The following is a 17,352-nucleotide window of genomic DNA, read 5'->3' on the forward strand; positions in this document are numbered from 1 at the left end:
CATCCTGGTACGCTACCACAAGCCAAAATGTCGATCAAACAGTCTTCACAAAAGGCCCATTTAGAAGACAGAAAATTGTTGACACCGTTCCAATATAAATGATAGTGATACCCAGACCCTACCCATGAGGGTCTCCCAGGGGGGTCTTTGTTCCCTTGTTCCCTTCCAAAATTGCCCTATGTTCCCATGTTCCCACACATTTTCGTTATCTGTTCCCCTTTGTAATTTTTCGAATTTTGTTCCCCTGTTCCCAAAAAATGGCTAATGTTCCCTTGTTCCCTTCGATATTTTGCCAATGTTCCCTTGTACCCCAAAACTCCTGGGAGACCCTCACCCATGTCTTCTCGTTGTGTTCATATGTCAAATGTCTGACTTTCTACCGACGTTTCAACCATCATAGTCAAACGCCCAAACTTTGTTACATTATTTATATCTTGGACGATATGTTGTTGAAATGGAAGTTGCGCTTTTCATCAGTGCAATCATTGCGTGCTGTAACCCAAGCTGTGTCTCGGGCACTTTTTCTTGTCCACTCCAGACAGATTTTAATATTGTCTCATTCTGTGATGATTTCTTCGAAATTGGCATCACAGCGTTCCTGGATTACTAATGGACGCAGTGGATATTTATAATTTTATGGCCATTGATAAATGACTATAACAGCCTATGAGATCCATACCATATCACATCCTTGCTTTTCTGTTTTTATTGACCACCTTTCGAGCCATCAAGGTCCATCAAGTCCGATCAAGTGGCACTTTCCCTAGCCATTTTACACCCTTGTCAAACAAGGTGGGAGTACAGACTCACTTTCGTCGGGACCTTTTGAACCATGGCACAATAGCAATGTCTGCTACGAAAAGTAGAAACAATGGTGGAAACCAACTCGAAAGAAAGAAGCTATGTTGATTGTTTGATCTTTTTTTGACAATTGTGTGAATGTCACGCCAAGGTGTGAATTAAAGAAATTTTGTACACAACCCCCGCATAATTCCAGCACAGATCAGGGATAGACTATAGGTAATAACGAATCAAAACGCCTTCACCTAAAACCAAGTTGCGATTATTTCCAAACCGAAAACGACGAGAAAAAAGATAAACATCGAAATCTGTCTTGCAAATAAACACTCCAGCTGCCGTGTCTGCTTCTATTGTTGGTATGACAGACATGTGACATTTCACTTGACATAATAAAAACTGAAATAATTTACATTTTCATGTCACCCGCCAATCGTCGGCAATTAAACGGTTTCCCCTGGTGACACAAGTCGCCGCTGTAGCGAAATTGTTTTCACTTTGAAACGAACTCCGCCGAATTTTCGTTGCGACATTTGTGAGCCATTCGCGAGGCGATTGTTGCTTGTCAAACCCCGTCATGTCATCGCCTCAGTGGGAGAATCAGCTGAGCAGAGATGAAGCAGTCACTCAGCGGTCGATGATGTCATAACAGCAGACGAACAAACGACTTTCGCTTGCCTCGTGGCTTTCAGTCGCCTCAGTCACTCGCTCCAAACACCACATCGACTTAGCGTCATGGACGAAATGGAACAGGAAAACCCGAATTCCCTTGACAAGAACCAGAAGAGAAAGCGAATTCTGGACGACAAAGGTAAACTGTGCCATCTCGGCATTTTTTAAGCGCTATCTATTTGTCTTATTCTGCGAAGTCATGTTGGCAGTCAAACTCGGATTATGTTGGAATTATTTTGTCGGTCGCCGACACCACTAGTTTTATGCCAGAAATCAAGTGAAACGTCAGCCAAATTGGAAACGTTTTCCAGATTTTACTGATATTAGACCTTATTTACTCGACGTGTAGTTAGAAGAACTGTAACCGAATTTGAGACAGCGATTATTACAGTCGCGCTTAATTTATGTCATAAACAAATCAGCCAAACATTCAAAGCTAAAATCATGTGATGATTTAAATAGAACGTTCGGGAACTCATGTGATTAACCAGAAGTTATCATCCGTCTCCTATAGTTTGTAGAATTAAAACGACTTGTATGGTGGTGTTTAATAGATTATCAGATATTTCAGTGTCGTATTTTTGCGAAGTCGACTTGTGCAAGCGTTTACTTAATCATTTTGACCCTTGCATATTGCGGCGTCTCGGCCACAAGCAAAAAGCGATCGTTTTTTTTTTCCACGAAGCGATTTAATAACCGTTTTCTAATGACGACCGTCTGCGACTTCTTCTACTTGAAAACGCATCGTAAGATCCAATGCCGAAATCTAATTTATATTCCTCGCAATTGTGCGTGCGCCTAAGAAAATCACTGTTACAAAACTAGTTTCGGATGTTTTATTTTTCTCTTTTCGATCGAACGTCAGTTTCCTGGATGAAACTGCCTGTACTACACTAGCTTTACAACCTAGCCATGAAGTTGATCTCAGATGGTGTTTTTCAACTGCAGTGCAAAAGAACTGAACTGCTTAAAAAACGTCCATATTTACGGAAAAAGTTCTCGAAAACACCATTTACGCTGACATTGTAGACTGGACTAAAGTTAACGATAGGTCACTGACATCACAGTCGTCTGAACAGTCTTCATTTCAATGCGGTGGAAAAATTCTGTTTTTATTTCAACGCCTATTGCAAATCAACCAAATGTTTTTAACGCGGTCTTTTTTTTTTCTTCGCTACCGAGGTTTTAGCCAGCTGTATTTAATAACAATATTTCAAGGTGTTTTCGCTTTCAACTTGAAACGTGCGAAAGTTCTTAACCGTCAAGGATATCTTAGTTTCTGTTTGTCTATTATGATGTAGAGTGGCTAAGTACAATCCTTACTTCCAGCGTGTTGCAATTTTTCAGTCGCCTTTGATAACTTCCGCTTTCGAATGTTTTGGGAACTGAAATCAGTCCGCCAAACAAAACCACAAACAAAGGAAATAAAAACTGACTTGATGTACATGTGACTTTTGATCGGTTTAGACTTTATCCAGCTTATAACATTACAAATAATTGGACTAAAAGGGCAGAACAAAACACCGCCTTTTCAAAGTACATTTTCATTCTTCTCAATTACGTCAAAAGATGATTGTTTTGCGTTCTTTTTGGGACTCAAGGTTTGAACGCCCTTGGATCAAATATCGCCATTAGCTAGTTGTACCACACAGATGTTTGTTGGCAGGTCGATTTAGGCTGAAAATCCTAATGCAATTTACATCCCCAAAACATAGTGAGTATAATTGGACAGCTTAGCACAGGGATTCTTTCTCGCATTTTGAAAAGATAGGTTTTCTCTTGCAAATGCCTCGCTGTGACTAGTGCAGGCAAAAACACGTTTCTGGTTTTCTCATCTTCAAAACGGTTTTTAAGGACCTTTTCTTCCTACATCTGTTGAAGTCGTTTACTTAACCAAGCGTCTCTTAACTCGCCTTAGCTTAAAACTTTATTACTTCCATTAACGGCTATACACAACACTTGAAATGCAAATTTAGACTAAAAGCTTTCAACTTCATTTCGTCCGAGTGTGCAAGTTCATCTAATGGTGGGCAGTGTGTATGTTTTTGTTTTTGTTTTTTTAATCCACTCGGATCCTAAAACAGTTCCTTTTTCTTCCATCCTACGCTCAAACGAATCCCGGAGTTGCAGCTTTGCACGGCGAAAACGAGTCTTGCTGGAGTCGAAGAACAAATTGAGCAGGAGAAAAGAAGATGTTATTTTATTTTAACAAACTATGTTTCCGTATTTTGTTTTCTTTCTCTCGTTGTTCTTTGTCTTGGACAATTGTTTTTTTTTTCTATTTCTTTGTTCTAGCCCGTGGGGTTTTGCATTACTTTCATTTTGTCCAGAAGGTTTTCATTTCTTGTTTTACTAACTCCTACAGGTCTTTGCAGCTTATGGAAGCGCTTTTGTCCGGAAACTTTGTTCCAGAAATTTAGTCACGTGTCCTCAGGGCTTTAGTTAGCCGTAGAACGGAAGTCAACCAAGGTTTTTTTGACCAAAGTTGTTTTTCTCTCCTTGCTGTCCTGTTTTTTGATTACTGATCTTGTTTTCTCTCATTTCTGTAATGTGTGCATGATATTTGTGTGTAAAATGTTTTTCTTGACTCATTTGTGATTTTTATTGTTGGGATTTTTTTTCTTTTTGTTCGCGTGAATTGTTCAATACAGTTTCGTTTCCTTATCACTTACAATAAGATCCACAGCTATCTACAGCAACGTAAGTGTTTTATAATAGAGATGTCGGCAGCTTTTCGATGCATTAGAGGGAAAGTGAACTCTTGTGAAAAGCACTTTAAAACACCCCAAAGCTGTGTTTGTCTGTTCAAAGAGATGTGATCTGAGGGAAATCTAGCATTATTTTTCACCCCTTTGAGAAACCAAGTTGATCGGCTTTGGAAGGAAGCTCCGCAACAGATGTTCTGCAAATGTTAAGTTTTTCTTTCACAGGGTTTCAGCCGCGGGTGAACGGAAGGAAACAGTCAGTTTCCCTCTCTCTCGTTAGTTCTGTTGAAAGATATGAATCAAAATATGGAAAAATGAAACGAAAAAGAAAAGATAAACGAGTTAATACTAGGCAAGTAAAAGTGGAGGAAAAAACATGCACAAAATGGAAAACGATGTTTCACAGCTAGTGTTACGTATAGGCCGTTTAAAACATCTCGGCCATTATGAAAACATACGCACAAGTCTTCATCATGAATAGATGATACGCGCCTCGAAGTTTACTACATAAAATGTTTTCCAGATGAAGGAAGTACAATTAAAAAGCAAAAAGGGAGAAGACAAAAGAAACAACGAAAATAGAAAATAATTTCGAAAGGAAGAAAGAGTCACAGCAAAAGTATAGAACTACAACGCTTCCACTTGAATGATTGTGAAAATTTTGTTCCTCGGTCAAAAATTTGGGGCTCAGATGGTTTAAATTCGGCGAGTAATAAATAGTCGTCTTATATCGTTAGTTCTTTTTAATACTAGGGACACAGTAAGACAAAGTAGATGAAGAATCTTACTGTTTCTATCAGAATACTTGCGCCGAGATAACTTGGACGCATAGTTGCAATGCGGCACAAAATCTCCTTCGGAAGCTCGAGATTTAAAGGCATACACACCATGGTGTTTAAGACAACATTTTCGATTTCGAATTATCACTTATTCCAGAGAATAAACAGCACATTCTACTAAGAGGTCATTTTGTTTTGATTCTACATACACCTACTCACTCGCTTTCTCTCGGACACTGCTATCTCTTCTTTCGTTCGTGCGTGAATCCCATGTCTTACCTTCCCCACAATGGAAGTGATACGTATCAGACTAAATTTGTTCCGTGATTAGAAAAAAAAGGATGAAAACACGTTTAGTTGGATTCTTCATACATACAAGGGTATTGTTTTGTCGTTGTAACTGTGAAGCAGTTTCCAGGGTATGTAATGACTTACTTGACTGATTGGCTAACTGATTGTGTGAGTGACTGACTGACTGGACGGACAGGCGGACGGACATAGGGACTGCCTGACTTACTGAATAGCTGGAAAGCTTACTGGCTGGCCTGTTCACTGAGTGACTTACTGGTTCATTGACGGACGGAATGACTGACTGACTGACTGACTGACTGACTGAATGACTGACTGACTGACTGAGCGAGTGACTGTCTAGCTGATTTATTGACTGATTTACTGACTGACCGACAAATTATAGTAGCTGGAACTTTTCTTATCCATTTTAATCCACTGTATTATAAAACGTTCACACGGTTTTTTTTTTTTTGCATCATTGGCAAAACAGTTTCTAGTTACAGTGTATATCTACAAAGTGTTGCTACGTTCCCCATGGGCTAGGAGCGTAATAGAATCAGAGGATTTATTCTACAAGCGCAGTCTCAAAAAGGAGAGACACACCCAAGCCAAACCCATTTCTTTCGTTTACATTTCATATACGAATCACTCTTCTGTATAAATCACTCAGACTTGCGACGTGTGACACTTATCTGTCAAAGTGAAAGTAATGTTGGAAAATCGGTTTCAAATTAGTAAGAGGCAGATTTTTAATGCGTTCTACAGTCAATAGCAAATGTTTGCATTTCGTCAATTTCGATTCCTTTCCATCGAATTACGAAACAAATCCATGGAATTTGAAAACATCTCATGTTCAAAACGATCGCCAAACTGTACGTTCTTTTCCGTACAAACGGTAGACAGTGCATGTGTCGATAACTTTATGCTTTGTCTCTCTAAAAGCTTGTCTATCAACTACAAGATGGTCAGTTTCCGGTAAGGCATGGATGTCCTTAAACTTCTAAACGCATTTAGTTGCGTTGAGTGTTCAGTTTTTTTAAGCTGTTGCTCAACAATTCCCTCAGTTTTTTTTTTTTTTTAAGAGATCCTTGTGTTTGGGCAGGAAATAAAAGAAACAGGTGTGTTGGTACAGATAAGATTTTTCCAAAATGTTTGTGGCAAAAAAGTAGATCACCACTTCGCTTATTCAACCAAGATGGCTGTAAGACCAAGCCGCTCCTACTTACAGTTCGAAGATCGAGAATTTTCGCGTTGGTTTCATTTCTCTTGGGAAGGTATGTTAGCAATACGTAGAAAGTGCATTTTCTCTTTTGCTGTTGTTGATGCCATCTTAGGTGGAACGTTTCTTTGTTGGCTTGTTGTTTTGTCATGCTGTTTAGGAGCATTCTAGCGCTATTTCGTTTCCGTAAAAAGAACGACTTTGCAAATCGACAGTTTAAGAGGTATTTTTTTTACACATTAGCTTTTATTCAATTTCAGTTGAGTCTGAAATAAAAGCTACAATCTGCTCATTTCTTTTCAGATTTATGTCGTCACCGAGAACGGGTAGAACGGCAACGCGCTGTTCGGCTTTTAGAATACAAACTCGGCATAGACAAAATATTGAATTGCCTGTTCCTTAATTTTCAGCTTGTGAGGTTTGCGGTGACCGCTCCACGGGCAAACACTATGGAGTGTACTCATGCGATGGGTGCAGCGGCTTCTACAAGAGGACGTGCCGCCGATCTGAGCCCTGGCTGTGTAAGGGCCAGGGACATTGTCCGGTGGATAAGAGCAGTCGTAACGACTGTAAGGCCTGCAGACTTAAGAAGTGTATCGAGATAGGAATGAACTTAGACGGTGAGTCTTTGATCTGTTTGTAGTTAATTTGAGTGCATGCGGAAAGCTGCATAACTCAATAGAATGGTGCAGTTGTTTTGTTTCCTTCTGGAAGCGGTTATAATCTTTTTTACCCTTAGTTGTATGATGTAATATATCATAAACACGACATTCACATTAGAGAAAATTGATACGACTAGCAGCGGAGTATTTTTGACAATTTGATAAAACACTTTAGAAAAACAGCCCTAAGAAAATACACGCGCTGATTGGTTGAAAATCGTGTTTCCATAACTCGATAGAAACACAGAACTAGCACGAGCTGTTGACGTAATGATGGCTCGAGCAAGGAGAATTTACATTTTTCGTCGCGGTGTTTTGTAAAAGAAATAGAAAACATGTTCTCCGTGTTTCTATCGGGTTATAGAAACACTCGTGGAAGTTTGGGAGAACTCAAAAAAGCTATAGAAACACTCGCCTGCAGCTCGTGTTCCCAGAGCATTTCTCGTTCTCCCAAACTCCACTCGTGTTTCTGTTAAACAATTAGATTATGTGTTCGATATATCTTCGCAATCGAAGCTATAAAGGAGAAAACTGGACAATGAAATTTCAATATTTTACACTAATATTATCCAAAGTACGTTCATGAACGGTTTTCTTTTGTTTTCTCCAAACTTTCATTCCCAACTTTGCTGGCTGATTTTTTATGAGGTATTACATCAAGACCGAATTATTCATCACGTTCGTGTTCACGCAGATCAAAGTCATTTTGATACCAAACGTTTTGCACGAGTACTGTTTTGAAACAGAGAAAACAGCCAACACCGGAATGGCCAAGTGAATACGCCATTTCCGGCCGGGTTGCGTTTGCCTTTGTCAGATCGAGTCTTCCTGCGAAGCTATTCATATGAAAATGAGTTCCGCCTACAGGTTCATGTTCATTCAGATCATGACAGGTTTTGCACGAAGACTCGTTTTGAAGCCGAGGCAGTAGTCAACTCTGAAATGACCACGTGCGTTTATTTTTATAACGTTTTCGTGTTTGTTCAACATCAAGTGTAGTGAACGTTTTTGGTTGCTATGTTTCAAGTGGGGCACTTTTACATTAGGAAGGAGCATTAGATGTTGCCAAACACCGCAATACCGTAGAAAAAATCCAACAAAATCGCAATCCCCCCCCTCCCCCCCACCCCCCACAATAGTCTCGATTACCAGGGGCTGTCCGGAAAAGGAGCCCAAGCTCCTCTCCCGAACTAGGAAGAAATATGGACCGGACTCGAGTGAGCGGCGGAATTCAAGCCTACCCCAACACCAACCCCCACCCCCAGAAAAAATTCGCAAATACTGCAGGTTCATGCTGACTGTTTCGATGGTGCGAGAACAGAAAACGATGCAGAAACTCGCGGTGGAGCCGCGAAAGCAATGAAATGACTTCTAAGTTGTAGATTAACTAGAGAAGCAAACGTTAGGCTGACTGTGAATTTTCCGCTTACTTCATGGTTGTTTCTCGGCTCAACGCAAATTTCAATTTCTTTCGTGGCCGCCCGCTCCTTTTCTGTGTGAGAAAAGCTGTTTGCAGCTGTTCTGTAGCTTAAGTTTGGTGAAAGAAAAACTGCCACGGTGCGAATGTTGAAAAGTTAACGCGATGAGAATAAGGAATTTCCTCAATTTATTGAGCTATATTGTTTTGATTTACCTCCAAATTTTCTAAAGAAATATTTGTCAGTCATAAAGGAGAAGTGATTTTTAAATCTGAACAGAAAGGGTTCTTTATTTATTTATTATTATTATTATTATTATTATTATTATTATTTTACCCTTTACTTCCATTCCTGTTTGGACGCAGCTCGAGATCGTCGCTTTCCAATAGGCCATTTCCGAGTTACCTTGTGCCTCTGTTTCAAAACAAATCTTCGGGCAAAACCTTTGGTGTGGAATGGGCCACGTTCGATACATCAATATTGTAACACGGATGCGAGGCTTTCGGGTCAAAATTACAAATTTTTTGAGTTTTTGTTGTCTCACAATTCCCAAAACAGACTCGGAAACAAAGAAAACACCACCAAATATAGAAGTTTGTCCTGAAATCCTCGTAGCCATTTCAGAATATTGATATATCGAACGTGGCCTCTTGAGTTTGATTTGCATGAAAATAAACCTGTAGGTGGAACGCATTTCCGGCCTCGCTGCCAAGCTGAATTTTAATACCATCACATTGTGCGATGTATTTTGACATTTCCGCGCGTAGGAATAAATCCAGGTCTATTTACAGTCCCCCTGAGCTAGTTTTAATGTCAAGGCAAGCTTTCAAATTCACCAATTTTACTTTCCTATATGGGTATGGCGCTCCGCTTGGCCGGAGCTCCGCTAAAAACGCTATATTAAGATCACTCGAAGGTCACTGAAACTTGTCGAATTTTAGCGAGCACAGCCGACGCCTAACTTCAACTTCAACTTCGCTTTATTTTCCACTTACAGTTTTGAAATTACTCTGTTAGCATAAAAAGAGGAAAAAGATACATATATAACAATTAAAGGTGACAATTGTCTATAGTTTGTGCATGGAGGCTAATAGAACCCCGAGGTTATCGAGTTAGCCTCCACCTCGTTTGAGTGAACATAAAAAAACATGGGAGTAGAAGGACGGATTACCAAAGGAAAGAGCTAGAAGAATTGTGGAAACTTACGTTTGATGTTGCTGAGATAGAACATAGTTTTTAACCCTTTTGGAGAAAGCAAATTGATTTAGATCTTTAAACCTGTATGGTATTTCTTGCCAAAGATCAATGGCCATAAATGAGATCATTTGTTTGCCAGTATTTGTTTTTACTCGAAATTTATGAAGATTTTGATTGGCCGCATACCTGGTGTTATAATTATGTACGTTGCTGGCATACTGGAAAAAATGGTTAAAGAGTTCTGGCAAAATACCTTTGTGCCACGCGTGTATACATTTGAGAGCATGCAGGCGATATACATTAGTTACCGTTAAGATTTCCAAGATGTTTAAGTAAAGGTAGAGCACTATCGGTATTTTTGCCAGATAGAGTTTCAAAGAACATTAACCTAATAACATGATTTTGCTTAGTTTGTATTTTTTGTAAATTTGTTTTGCTGGTGCTGCCCCAGGCTACAATAGCATACGAAATATAAGGATAGATAAGATTATAATAGATCTGCGTACGATGTTTGAGAGATAGATAATGCCTCAACTTAGAAATTACTCCTGTATTCCGTGAAAGCTTTGCACAGCTGTGGTATTTCCAAGTTAAAGAACTGTCGATCATTACTCCCAAATAGGTAATGTGGTTCTTTCGTTCTAGGGAGTGGCATGATCCATCTCGGTTAGTTATATTCATATTAACTAACGAAGTTTCCCAAACTGTGTTCGATAATTTCACTAAGGACCTTCGAATGCAAAGATTATTTTCCGTAAATGAGAAATTAGAGAACTACCCGATGACAGTAGCAGATTTTTGGACTGAAAGTGTGTCGCAAAGGTTTGCTTGGTAGTGTAGGAGTATAATTAAGTAACCAACTTTGTGAATTGTACACCTCAATCGAGCAGTCTTCGGTCATGTTCGGAAGGTCAATGATCATCATTCATCAGCGATGCGATCAGTGCAGTGATATCATATTACTGCAAAAATAAAGTGTTTCACTCTTTTTTTAATAATAATATTGTTTTTCCGGCCGAGACTGAATATTCTTATTTTTCTGTCGATTTTCGGTTGAAATATTCTTGTGAATATTCTTACATTATAGTCTTTGACATCTCTGTTTTCAAATGTATTTGGTGTCTGGATGGTGTTAAAGTAATTTTAGAGCGAGCCTGCCGGCATTAAAGCCTGATGTCACGAACGTAACTTTTTGCAGAAATGTTTTTAGCATGGAACATTCGCCTAGTGCTGTTTTTGTTGCTTTTTTGGCCAGTTTTTCCTGAAAATGCAACTCCATAGTCAGTCCAGTCCTGCAAATTCACTAGAAAGTACCTCACCCCTCCCTCCCCCCCCCCCCCAAAAAAATAAAAACCCGGCTGGCGTTTTTAACATCATTATGGGAAGACGAAAAGCATCAATCTTGTCGAGGAGAAATTAAATTACCCAAAATTGAGTGATATATATATTGCCTTCAGAAATTTTATCAATGTACTTATTATTTTAAATTTTTGCGAACCATTATTGTGTTTAGTTTAAAAAGGGGAAAATTCTTTTTATCTTTTTATAGGAGTGTACCGCCGTTCAAGGTTTAATGAAGAACTTGGACAATCACCCGGTGCAGAGAGTCCCGCAGTTAACGCACCAAGTGACATGCGGGTTGATATGTCACCTTCGCCAGAGGGTCTTGGTAAGTTTCGTTGCCACACCGACTTGCGTCTGCCCATGGAGGGCTTTGTTCGGTTGTACGGAAGCAGCTCTTACCATTATTATTTTTTCAATAGATACAGATTAATTTTTTTAAAATCTATTGTTACCTCAGCAAAACCGTCCCTGTATGTTCTTCCAGTTCACGAGTCTTTCCTTTAACCTTACAATCAGGTCCAACGTTCCCCTCCGGCATGGAAACTTATGGTTTCCATAAAAGGTTCATTCTGTATATTTTTCTCAATGGTGGGAAGAAATGATGTTGTTTTACAGAAATAAGACATGTCCAACATTTGTCGTCGTTCACGGTGTTTTAAGTCCCTTTGGTTGTACGAGATAGTTCTGGAATGCAAAATAACTTCGCTCCGTAGGTTTGACTAGCTTGTTGACTGTTTTTAGGTTTTCCAGTTGCGACCTCTCAAATTAGAGTTTCTCGAATCAAGACAGTTATGGTCAAAAGAGAGGACGAACAACAGCAACTACAAGAAGCTGAGCAACAAGAACAACAACAAGAAGAACAAGAGCAGCAACGACAGCTACCACAACAGCAACACGTACAGTCAAATGAAAATAATCAGAAAGCGCCAGCAAGTCCGAAATACTACGAGGAAAAACGTGACCACGAATTTCTTGCTCGACCCCAAAGTTTACTTCCGGCACTTCAAGCTACTCCCTTCACTACCCCACTAACAACAATGTCATGTTCACCCGTGTCAAGTCCGGTCAGGGTATCGTTTACAGCGCAAGGAAGCGGTGTAAACACTCGGCCAGGTGCGGCTGCACCACCGCTCTCTTCACAAAGATTTCAACCGCCCATGTCGTTTCCATCAATCCAACAGAATGGCTATCAGAGTCCACCCAGGTCCGTTCCGAGGCTACCTACCGGGGGCCCTGTGGTAAATGGCCATAGAATGGCCTCTACGGCCCTTGTGTCGTTCAGAAACGTCCAAAGACACTTGCAGTCCACACAGATGAACTTGTCAGAGCTCCATCAGGCGGTGGAACCTGTTTCATTCCATACCTCCGAGCCCCTCCATGATGCGGCCACACGACTTCTGTCAGTATCCCTGAGGTTTGGTCGTAGGCTTCCTTGCTTCAGACGCTTGCCCTTTCGAGACCAAGTTATCCTTTTGGAGGAAGGGTGGAAGGAATTGTTGCTTTTAGATTCAGTTTTCTGGGCGTTTACACTAACACTAGGGGGCTCCCCTGAGGCAGAGAAGGACCAACGACGACAGCAGGAAATAAAGAAAATGCAGGAGGCCCTGACGCCTTTAAAAACACTCAAGTTGGACAGCTCTGAGTACGCTTGTCTTAAAGCCGTCGTACTTTTCAGGACAAGTAAGTTCAATCAATCAATCAATCCATCCATCCATCCATCCATCAATCAATCATCAATCAATCTTTATTTAAACACGAAAATCTTATCATAAAAATGGTCTTCCTAGGAGTCGTGTAAAAAATTACAAAGAATAAATTAACTATATTAACAGGAATGGATTAACTAACATTACATTGCATTAACTAACGAACTAATTAACTAGCCTACAGTAAAAACCTATGTTATAAAACTTTCTCTAATTTACGGTGCACTACAAATAATCTTTCCCATTCAGTGAGGTTTTAAACAGTTTCAAAGTGGAAAGGTGTCTGATTTCCGATGGAATCTTGTTCCACAGAACAGATCATCTATAGTTATAGTTAACCTTTAGTTTTGTTTGTTTGTTTTTTCGTTTTATGGAGTGCAACGATGTGTATGGGTTATTGACCAAGTTCTTTTTTTGCGCGTTTATGGACCAAGACAGAGTCGAGGTCCATAAACTCGCAAAAAAAAGAACGAGGCCAGTATCCAGCCATCTTAACCGATCAAGTTTGGTCAATGAAGCATTAATTATAGGACTTTCAAAGCAATTTTTCTCGCGGGACACAGCGGGTAGTCCCGAGCTAGCAAGGTATATGGGTTATTGACCAAGCGTGAGGTCTGGTTTTTCTTTTGCGTGTTTATGGACCGAGACGAAGTCGAGGTCCATAAACACGCAAAAAAAGAACGAGGCCAATATCCAGCCATCTTGACCGAACAAGCTTGGTCAATGAAGGATTTATTATATGGGATAAAACACCAAAAAATGATCTTTGTACTTGTTTATCTTCAAGGACTGAAAGGGAAGCCAGTTGTATGCAACAATCAATAGCGCGTGCACTTTTATCCTGCCTGATTGGGTCAATGCAGAAATACAAGCATTTGATTGGTTTACACTTTTGACGAGTAAATGTCTAACTACCGAATGGAATTAACAAATATACGAAACCGCTCGAAGCATTTTTTGTACCTCAAAAATGTCCCAAAAAGGCTTCAATTTTCAGCACTTTAGTTCTAAAGAAGGTTTAACCAGAAGAGCAAGACATGTTCATTTCATCTGCCCGTCGCTTTCCCGATCTTAGGCGCTTGGAAGAATTATTGCTCGGCTCTGTGACGCTACAAGGTTGTCGGATTCACCACACTCGAAAAGCTTGTCTTCCTCGGCCATATTCTACAACAAGTTGTCGGCGTTTGCCACTTACACTGTAAAACTTGATCTTGAGAGTTTGAAGTTGTATCCCGCAATAATATTCGCATTTGAACCTCTTTTGTTCAAGGAGCGTTGAAGACTTCGTTAAAAAGACGTGAATATGACAGGCTCGTACTCTGTGCCGTCTAATTTCTTCACGATTTTATAAACATTTGCACAACAGCGAATTCAGTTCTTCCTCAGGTATGTCACACAGTTCCTTATTCTCGTTTTCTTGAAAATAATACCGCTTCCATCCCTTCATGTCATTTTGTGTTTTACTGAAGCTTAAGCTTACGGTGTTTGCCGGTTTTTGTTGCGAAATAAATTCAAGAAACTCGTCAACATTTTTGTTTTCTTTGTTTTTATTCTCGTTGAGGCTTTCAGTTTTCTCGTTTTCCAATTCCATCGATACAGAGAGACCACACGAAATCTTTAACTGTCACGGAAAATATTTTTCACGGCACATATTACGAAAGGAAATTCTGGTGAACCGGACTCCGCTCCCGAGAAATTTTTCTTGCGGGACACAGCGCGTAATACCAAGCGGGTAGCTAATCGCAGCGCAGGATTTGGTTCATCTTGCCTGCTCACGGAATTAGCCATATACTAAAACGCCTTATTATATGGCAAGCTCCGCGAGCGGGCAAGATGAATCAAATCCTGCGCTGTGATTGGCTACCCGAGCGGGCAAGATGGAGCTATCTTGCCCGCTCGGGACTACCCGTCGTGTCCCGCAAGAAAAATTTCCCCGAAAGCCATATAATAAATCCTTTATTGACCAAGCTTGTTCGGTCAAGATGGCTGGATATTGGCCAAGTTCTTTTTTTGCGAGTTTATGGACCTCGACTCCGTCTCGGTCCATAAACTCGCAAAAAAAGAACTTGGCCAATATCCAGCCATCTTGACCGAACAAGCTTGGTCAATAACCCATATATCTTGCCCGCTCGGGTAGCCAAACGCAGCGCAAGGTCATGTTCATCTTGCTCGCTCACGGAGCTAGCCATATAATAAGAACAGATAAAACTGTATTCCGATCACACGTAAATTCGCTGGAATCTAGTTTGTTAACAAAGCCGGTTTTCCTCACGTACACGCAGGAATGACTGACGACCTAATAGTCTCTTGTGTGTCATATTTTTTTGCAGATACACAGGGTCTGAAGGCGGCAGATCAAGTGGAAGAACTTCAAGACGAGGCTCAGCTTATATTAGCAGACTATATCTGGTCTAGACTTCCAGCTCAACCCGCTCGGTTCGGTAAAATACTCCTGAGTGTAGCCGCACTGCGCAGTCTCGCTGAAAAACCCATTGAACACTTGTTTTTCAGCGCAGTTCCTGCCAAAGACATCTTTGAGTCGATATTATCACAAGTAATTAGTACCAACTAGAGGTTAAGGGACCAAGTAAGCGAACAGACCTCTTGGTTGGGTTGTTCAAAGCCCGATTAAGCTAACCAGGGATTAACGAGAATTTTTGTTTCGTTTTTGTAACTTTTCGGTGAGGTTTTCTCTTTATATTGTTTGTCCTAAAACTTTGGGTTGGAGTAATATCGAACTACGCAAAACATAAGCAGTGAAAAACATTTTTATACAAGGAAAAGGAACAATTCGGTTAACTTTTAATCCTGGGTTAGCATTAACCGGCTTTCGAACATTCCTTCTTGTACCAAGCATTGTTACTCTCTGCCTGACATTGCTGTCAGTTGATCCGTATGGTGCTGAAAAACGTAACCCTAATCTTGCGTTTTCGTGTTAACAACATGGATAATTTCTCTGGTGTAGTTCCGTTAATAAGAACATTTTGTGACACTATTTATCGCTCTATGACTGCGCATGACTATTTGACTCGGATGTAAATCAGAATTGTACTGTTCAATCTAACCCTTTCGGAATATGTTTGTATGATATTAATAAAAAAGTAGGTTGTGGCCCCGTCCACAATATGCCGGAGAAATTTGAAAACTCAACAATCATCACCGGTCATTTTGGATTTGTGTTCGAGGAAAACTCGGGCAAAGAAATCACATGATTATCGTGATATTGCCGTTTTCGAAAAGTTCCGTATTCAAAATGTTTTCCGTCCACACTAAACGCAAAGCAGGCGTCTTCAAACTCCTCCTGTTTGAAGATCGTTTTCGAAAAGCCACGTTTTTGTGACGAATTAATGTGGACGATAAGCCTGTAACCGTAGAAACAAAACTGCGTTTAACTGCGTTTAACTGCGTTTTCAAATTTCTCCGACGTAGTGCGAACAGGGCCTCAATGCTTGGGTTAAAAACCAATTTGTGTCAAAAACTGTGATTAAACGTAGAATATTTTTGGAATTGTTGTGTCTCTTCCCTACATAATTCGCGCCTGTGTCATTCATATTTTACGAAAAGAGAATAAATCAACAAATGGTGGCCGGTGCGAAACAGTCCCTTTGCTCCGGTATCGCTTTAATTTTTGTTAATTGAAAGAACAGGCTAACCAATTATGATTAATTTTCGAAGAACAGTTGACGAATTTAGATATAACTGCAAAGATTCCAGGCAAAAATCTAGATTCGCACGCTGGCCTTTGTTTAACAATACTCTTTCCTACTCAATAATTTCATTTAAAATGTACTCGTCGCAAAATAACGTTGTAATGTAGGATGCTGCAATATATATTGGGACGTTTTTAGTGTTACGGAGGTGGAAAGAAGTAATAGGTAAAGGTAAAGTCTGCATACGAGCTAAGTGGCCCACCAGGCCGGAGCTTATCCGGATTTCCGTAGCATCAAGCGACTAGGAGTATTTCTACTCCACCCTGGATGGGATGCTAGTTCATCACAGGGATGCCCCCAGCATTAAACTCGCCGGTAGCCATTTATACACCTAGGTGGAGAGAAGCACTGTGAGAGTAAAGTGCGGCCAGGGCTCGAATTCGGACCGCTCGCTCCGGAGTCGAGCGCAGTAACCACGAGGCCACTGCACCTCCCAAAGAAGTAATAAGTACTCTCTTATTCTGTTATCTTTTTACGTTTATTCTCAGTCTGCTTCTTTACAGACGCATGCGCACTTGACTGAATTGCAAAACGAAAGAAAGACCCGTTACGGAGATATTTACATTTATATGGTTGAGCGAGATACAGTATGAAACTTTCCTAAAACGAGGTGCTATTTAACAGCTCCCTACTGCGCATGCGTATGTGTCTTCTTCCTATGCCTCTACGCTGGTGAGAACTAGCCTTTTAATGTGTGGTAATATGGCACTGCACGTGAGTTATAAATCTCGATACATCGGTAATTCGTTCTCTGCAAAACTACAACGTTAAATGACGAAATTTTGTCCACCTTAGAGAAAGTGAGACTGCAAACGCTTCGTAGTTCCATTTGAAATTGAACGCTTTCTCTA

General features: G+C 40.3%; 1 protein-coding gene across 2 annotated transcripts; it reads left to right on the plus strand.

Moving 5' to 3' along the window:
- Positions 1-1,052: 1,052 nt before the first annotated feature.
- Positions 1,053-16,185, plus strand: LOC145483490 (photoreceptor-specific nuclear receptor-like). 2 transcript variants are annotated; one of them, XM_081462004.1, is made up of 5 exons: positions 1,053-1,609; positions 6,875-7,084; positions 11,291-11,410; positions 11,827-12,765; positions 15,122-16,185. In XM_081462004.1, exons 1-5 carry the CDS (start codon positions 1,534-1,536, stop codon positions 15,361-15,363), a joined length of 1,587 nt encoding a protein of 528 aa, XP_081318130.1. In that variant the 5' UTR covers positions 1,053-1,533; the 3' UTR covers positions 15,364-16,185. The 2 variants fall into 2 exon arrangements, with proteins under 2 accessions (XP_081318130.1, XP_081318129.1); XM_081462003.1 differs by lacking the exon at positions 1,053-1,609 and adding an exon at positions 1,626-6,519.
- The last annotated feature ends 1,167 nt before the right edge of the window (positions 16,186-17,352 follow it).

The sequence above is a fragment of the Orbicella franksi genome, chromosome 4 (genome assembly GCF_964199315.1).
Source record: "Orbicella franksi chromosome 4, jaOrbFran1.1, whole genome shotgun sequence".
NCBI classification, from domain to species: Eukaryota; Metazoa; Cnidaria; class Anthozoa; order Scleractinia; family Merulinidae; genus Orbicella; species Orbicella franksi.

Excerpts from the sequence above, each read along its gene's own strand:
- LOC145483490 (XM_081462003.1), top strand. The coding sequence starts at position 6,441 with ATGGCTGTAAGACCAAGCCGCTCCTACTTACAGTTCGAAGATCGAGAA. Across the intron at positions 6,520-6,874 it reads GTTTCATTTCTCTTGGGAAG|CTTGTGAGGTTTGCGGTGAC; the intron begins GTATGTTAGCAA and ends CTTAATTTTCAG. Across the intron at positions 11,411-11,826 it reads ACCTTCGCCAGAGGGTCTTG|GTTTTCCAGTTGCGACCTCT; the intron begins GTAAGTTTCGTT and ends GACTGTTTTTAG.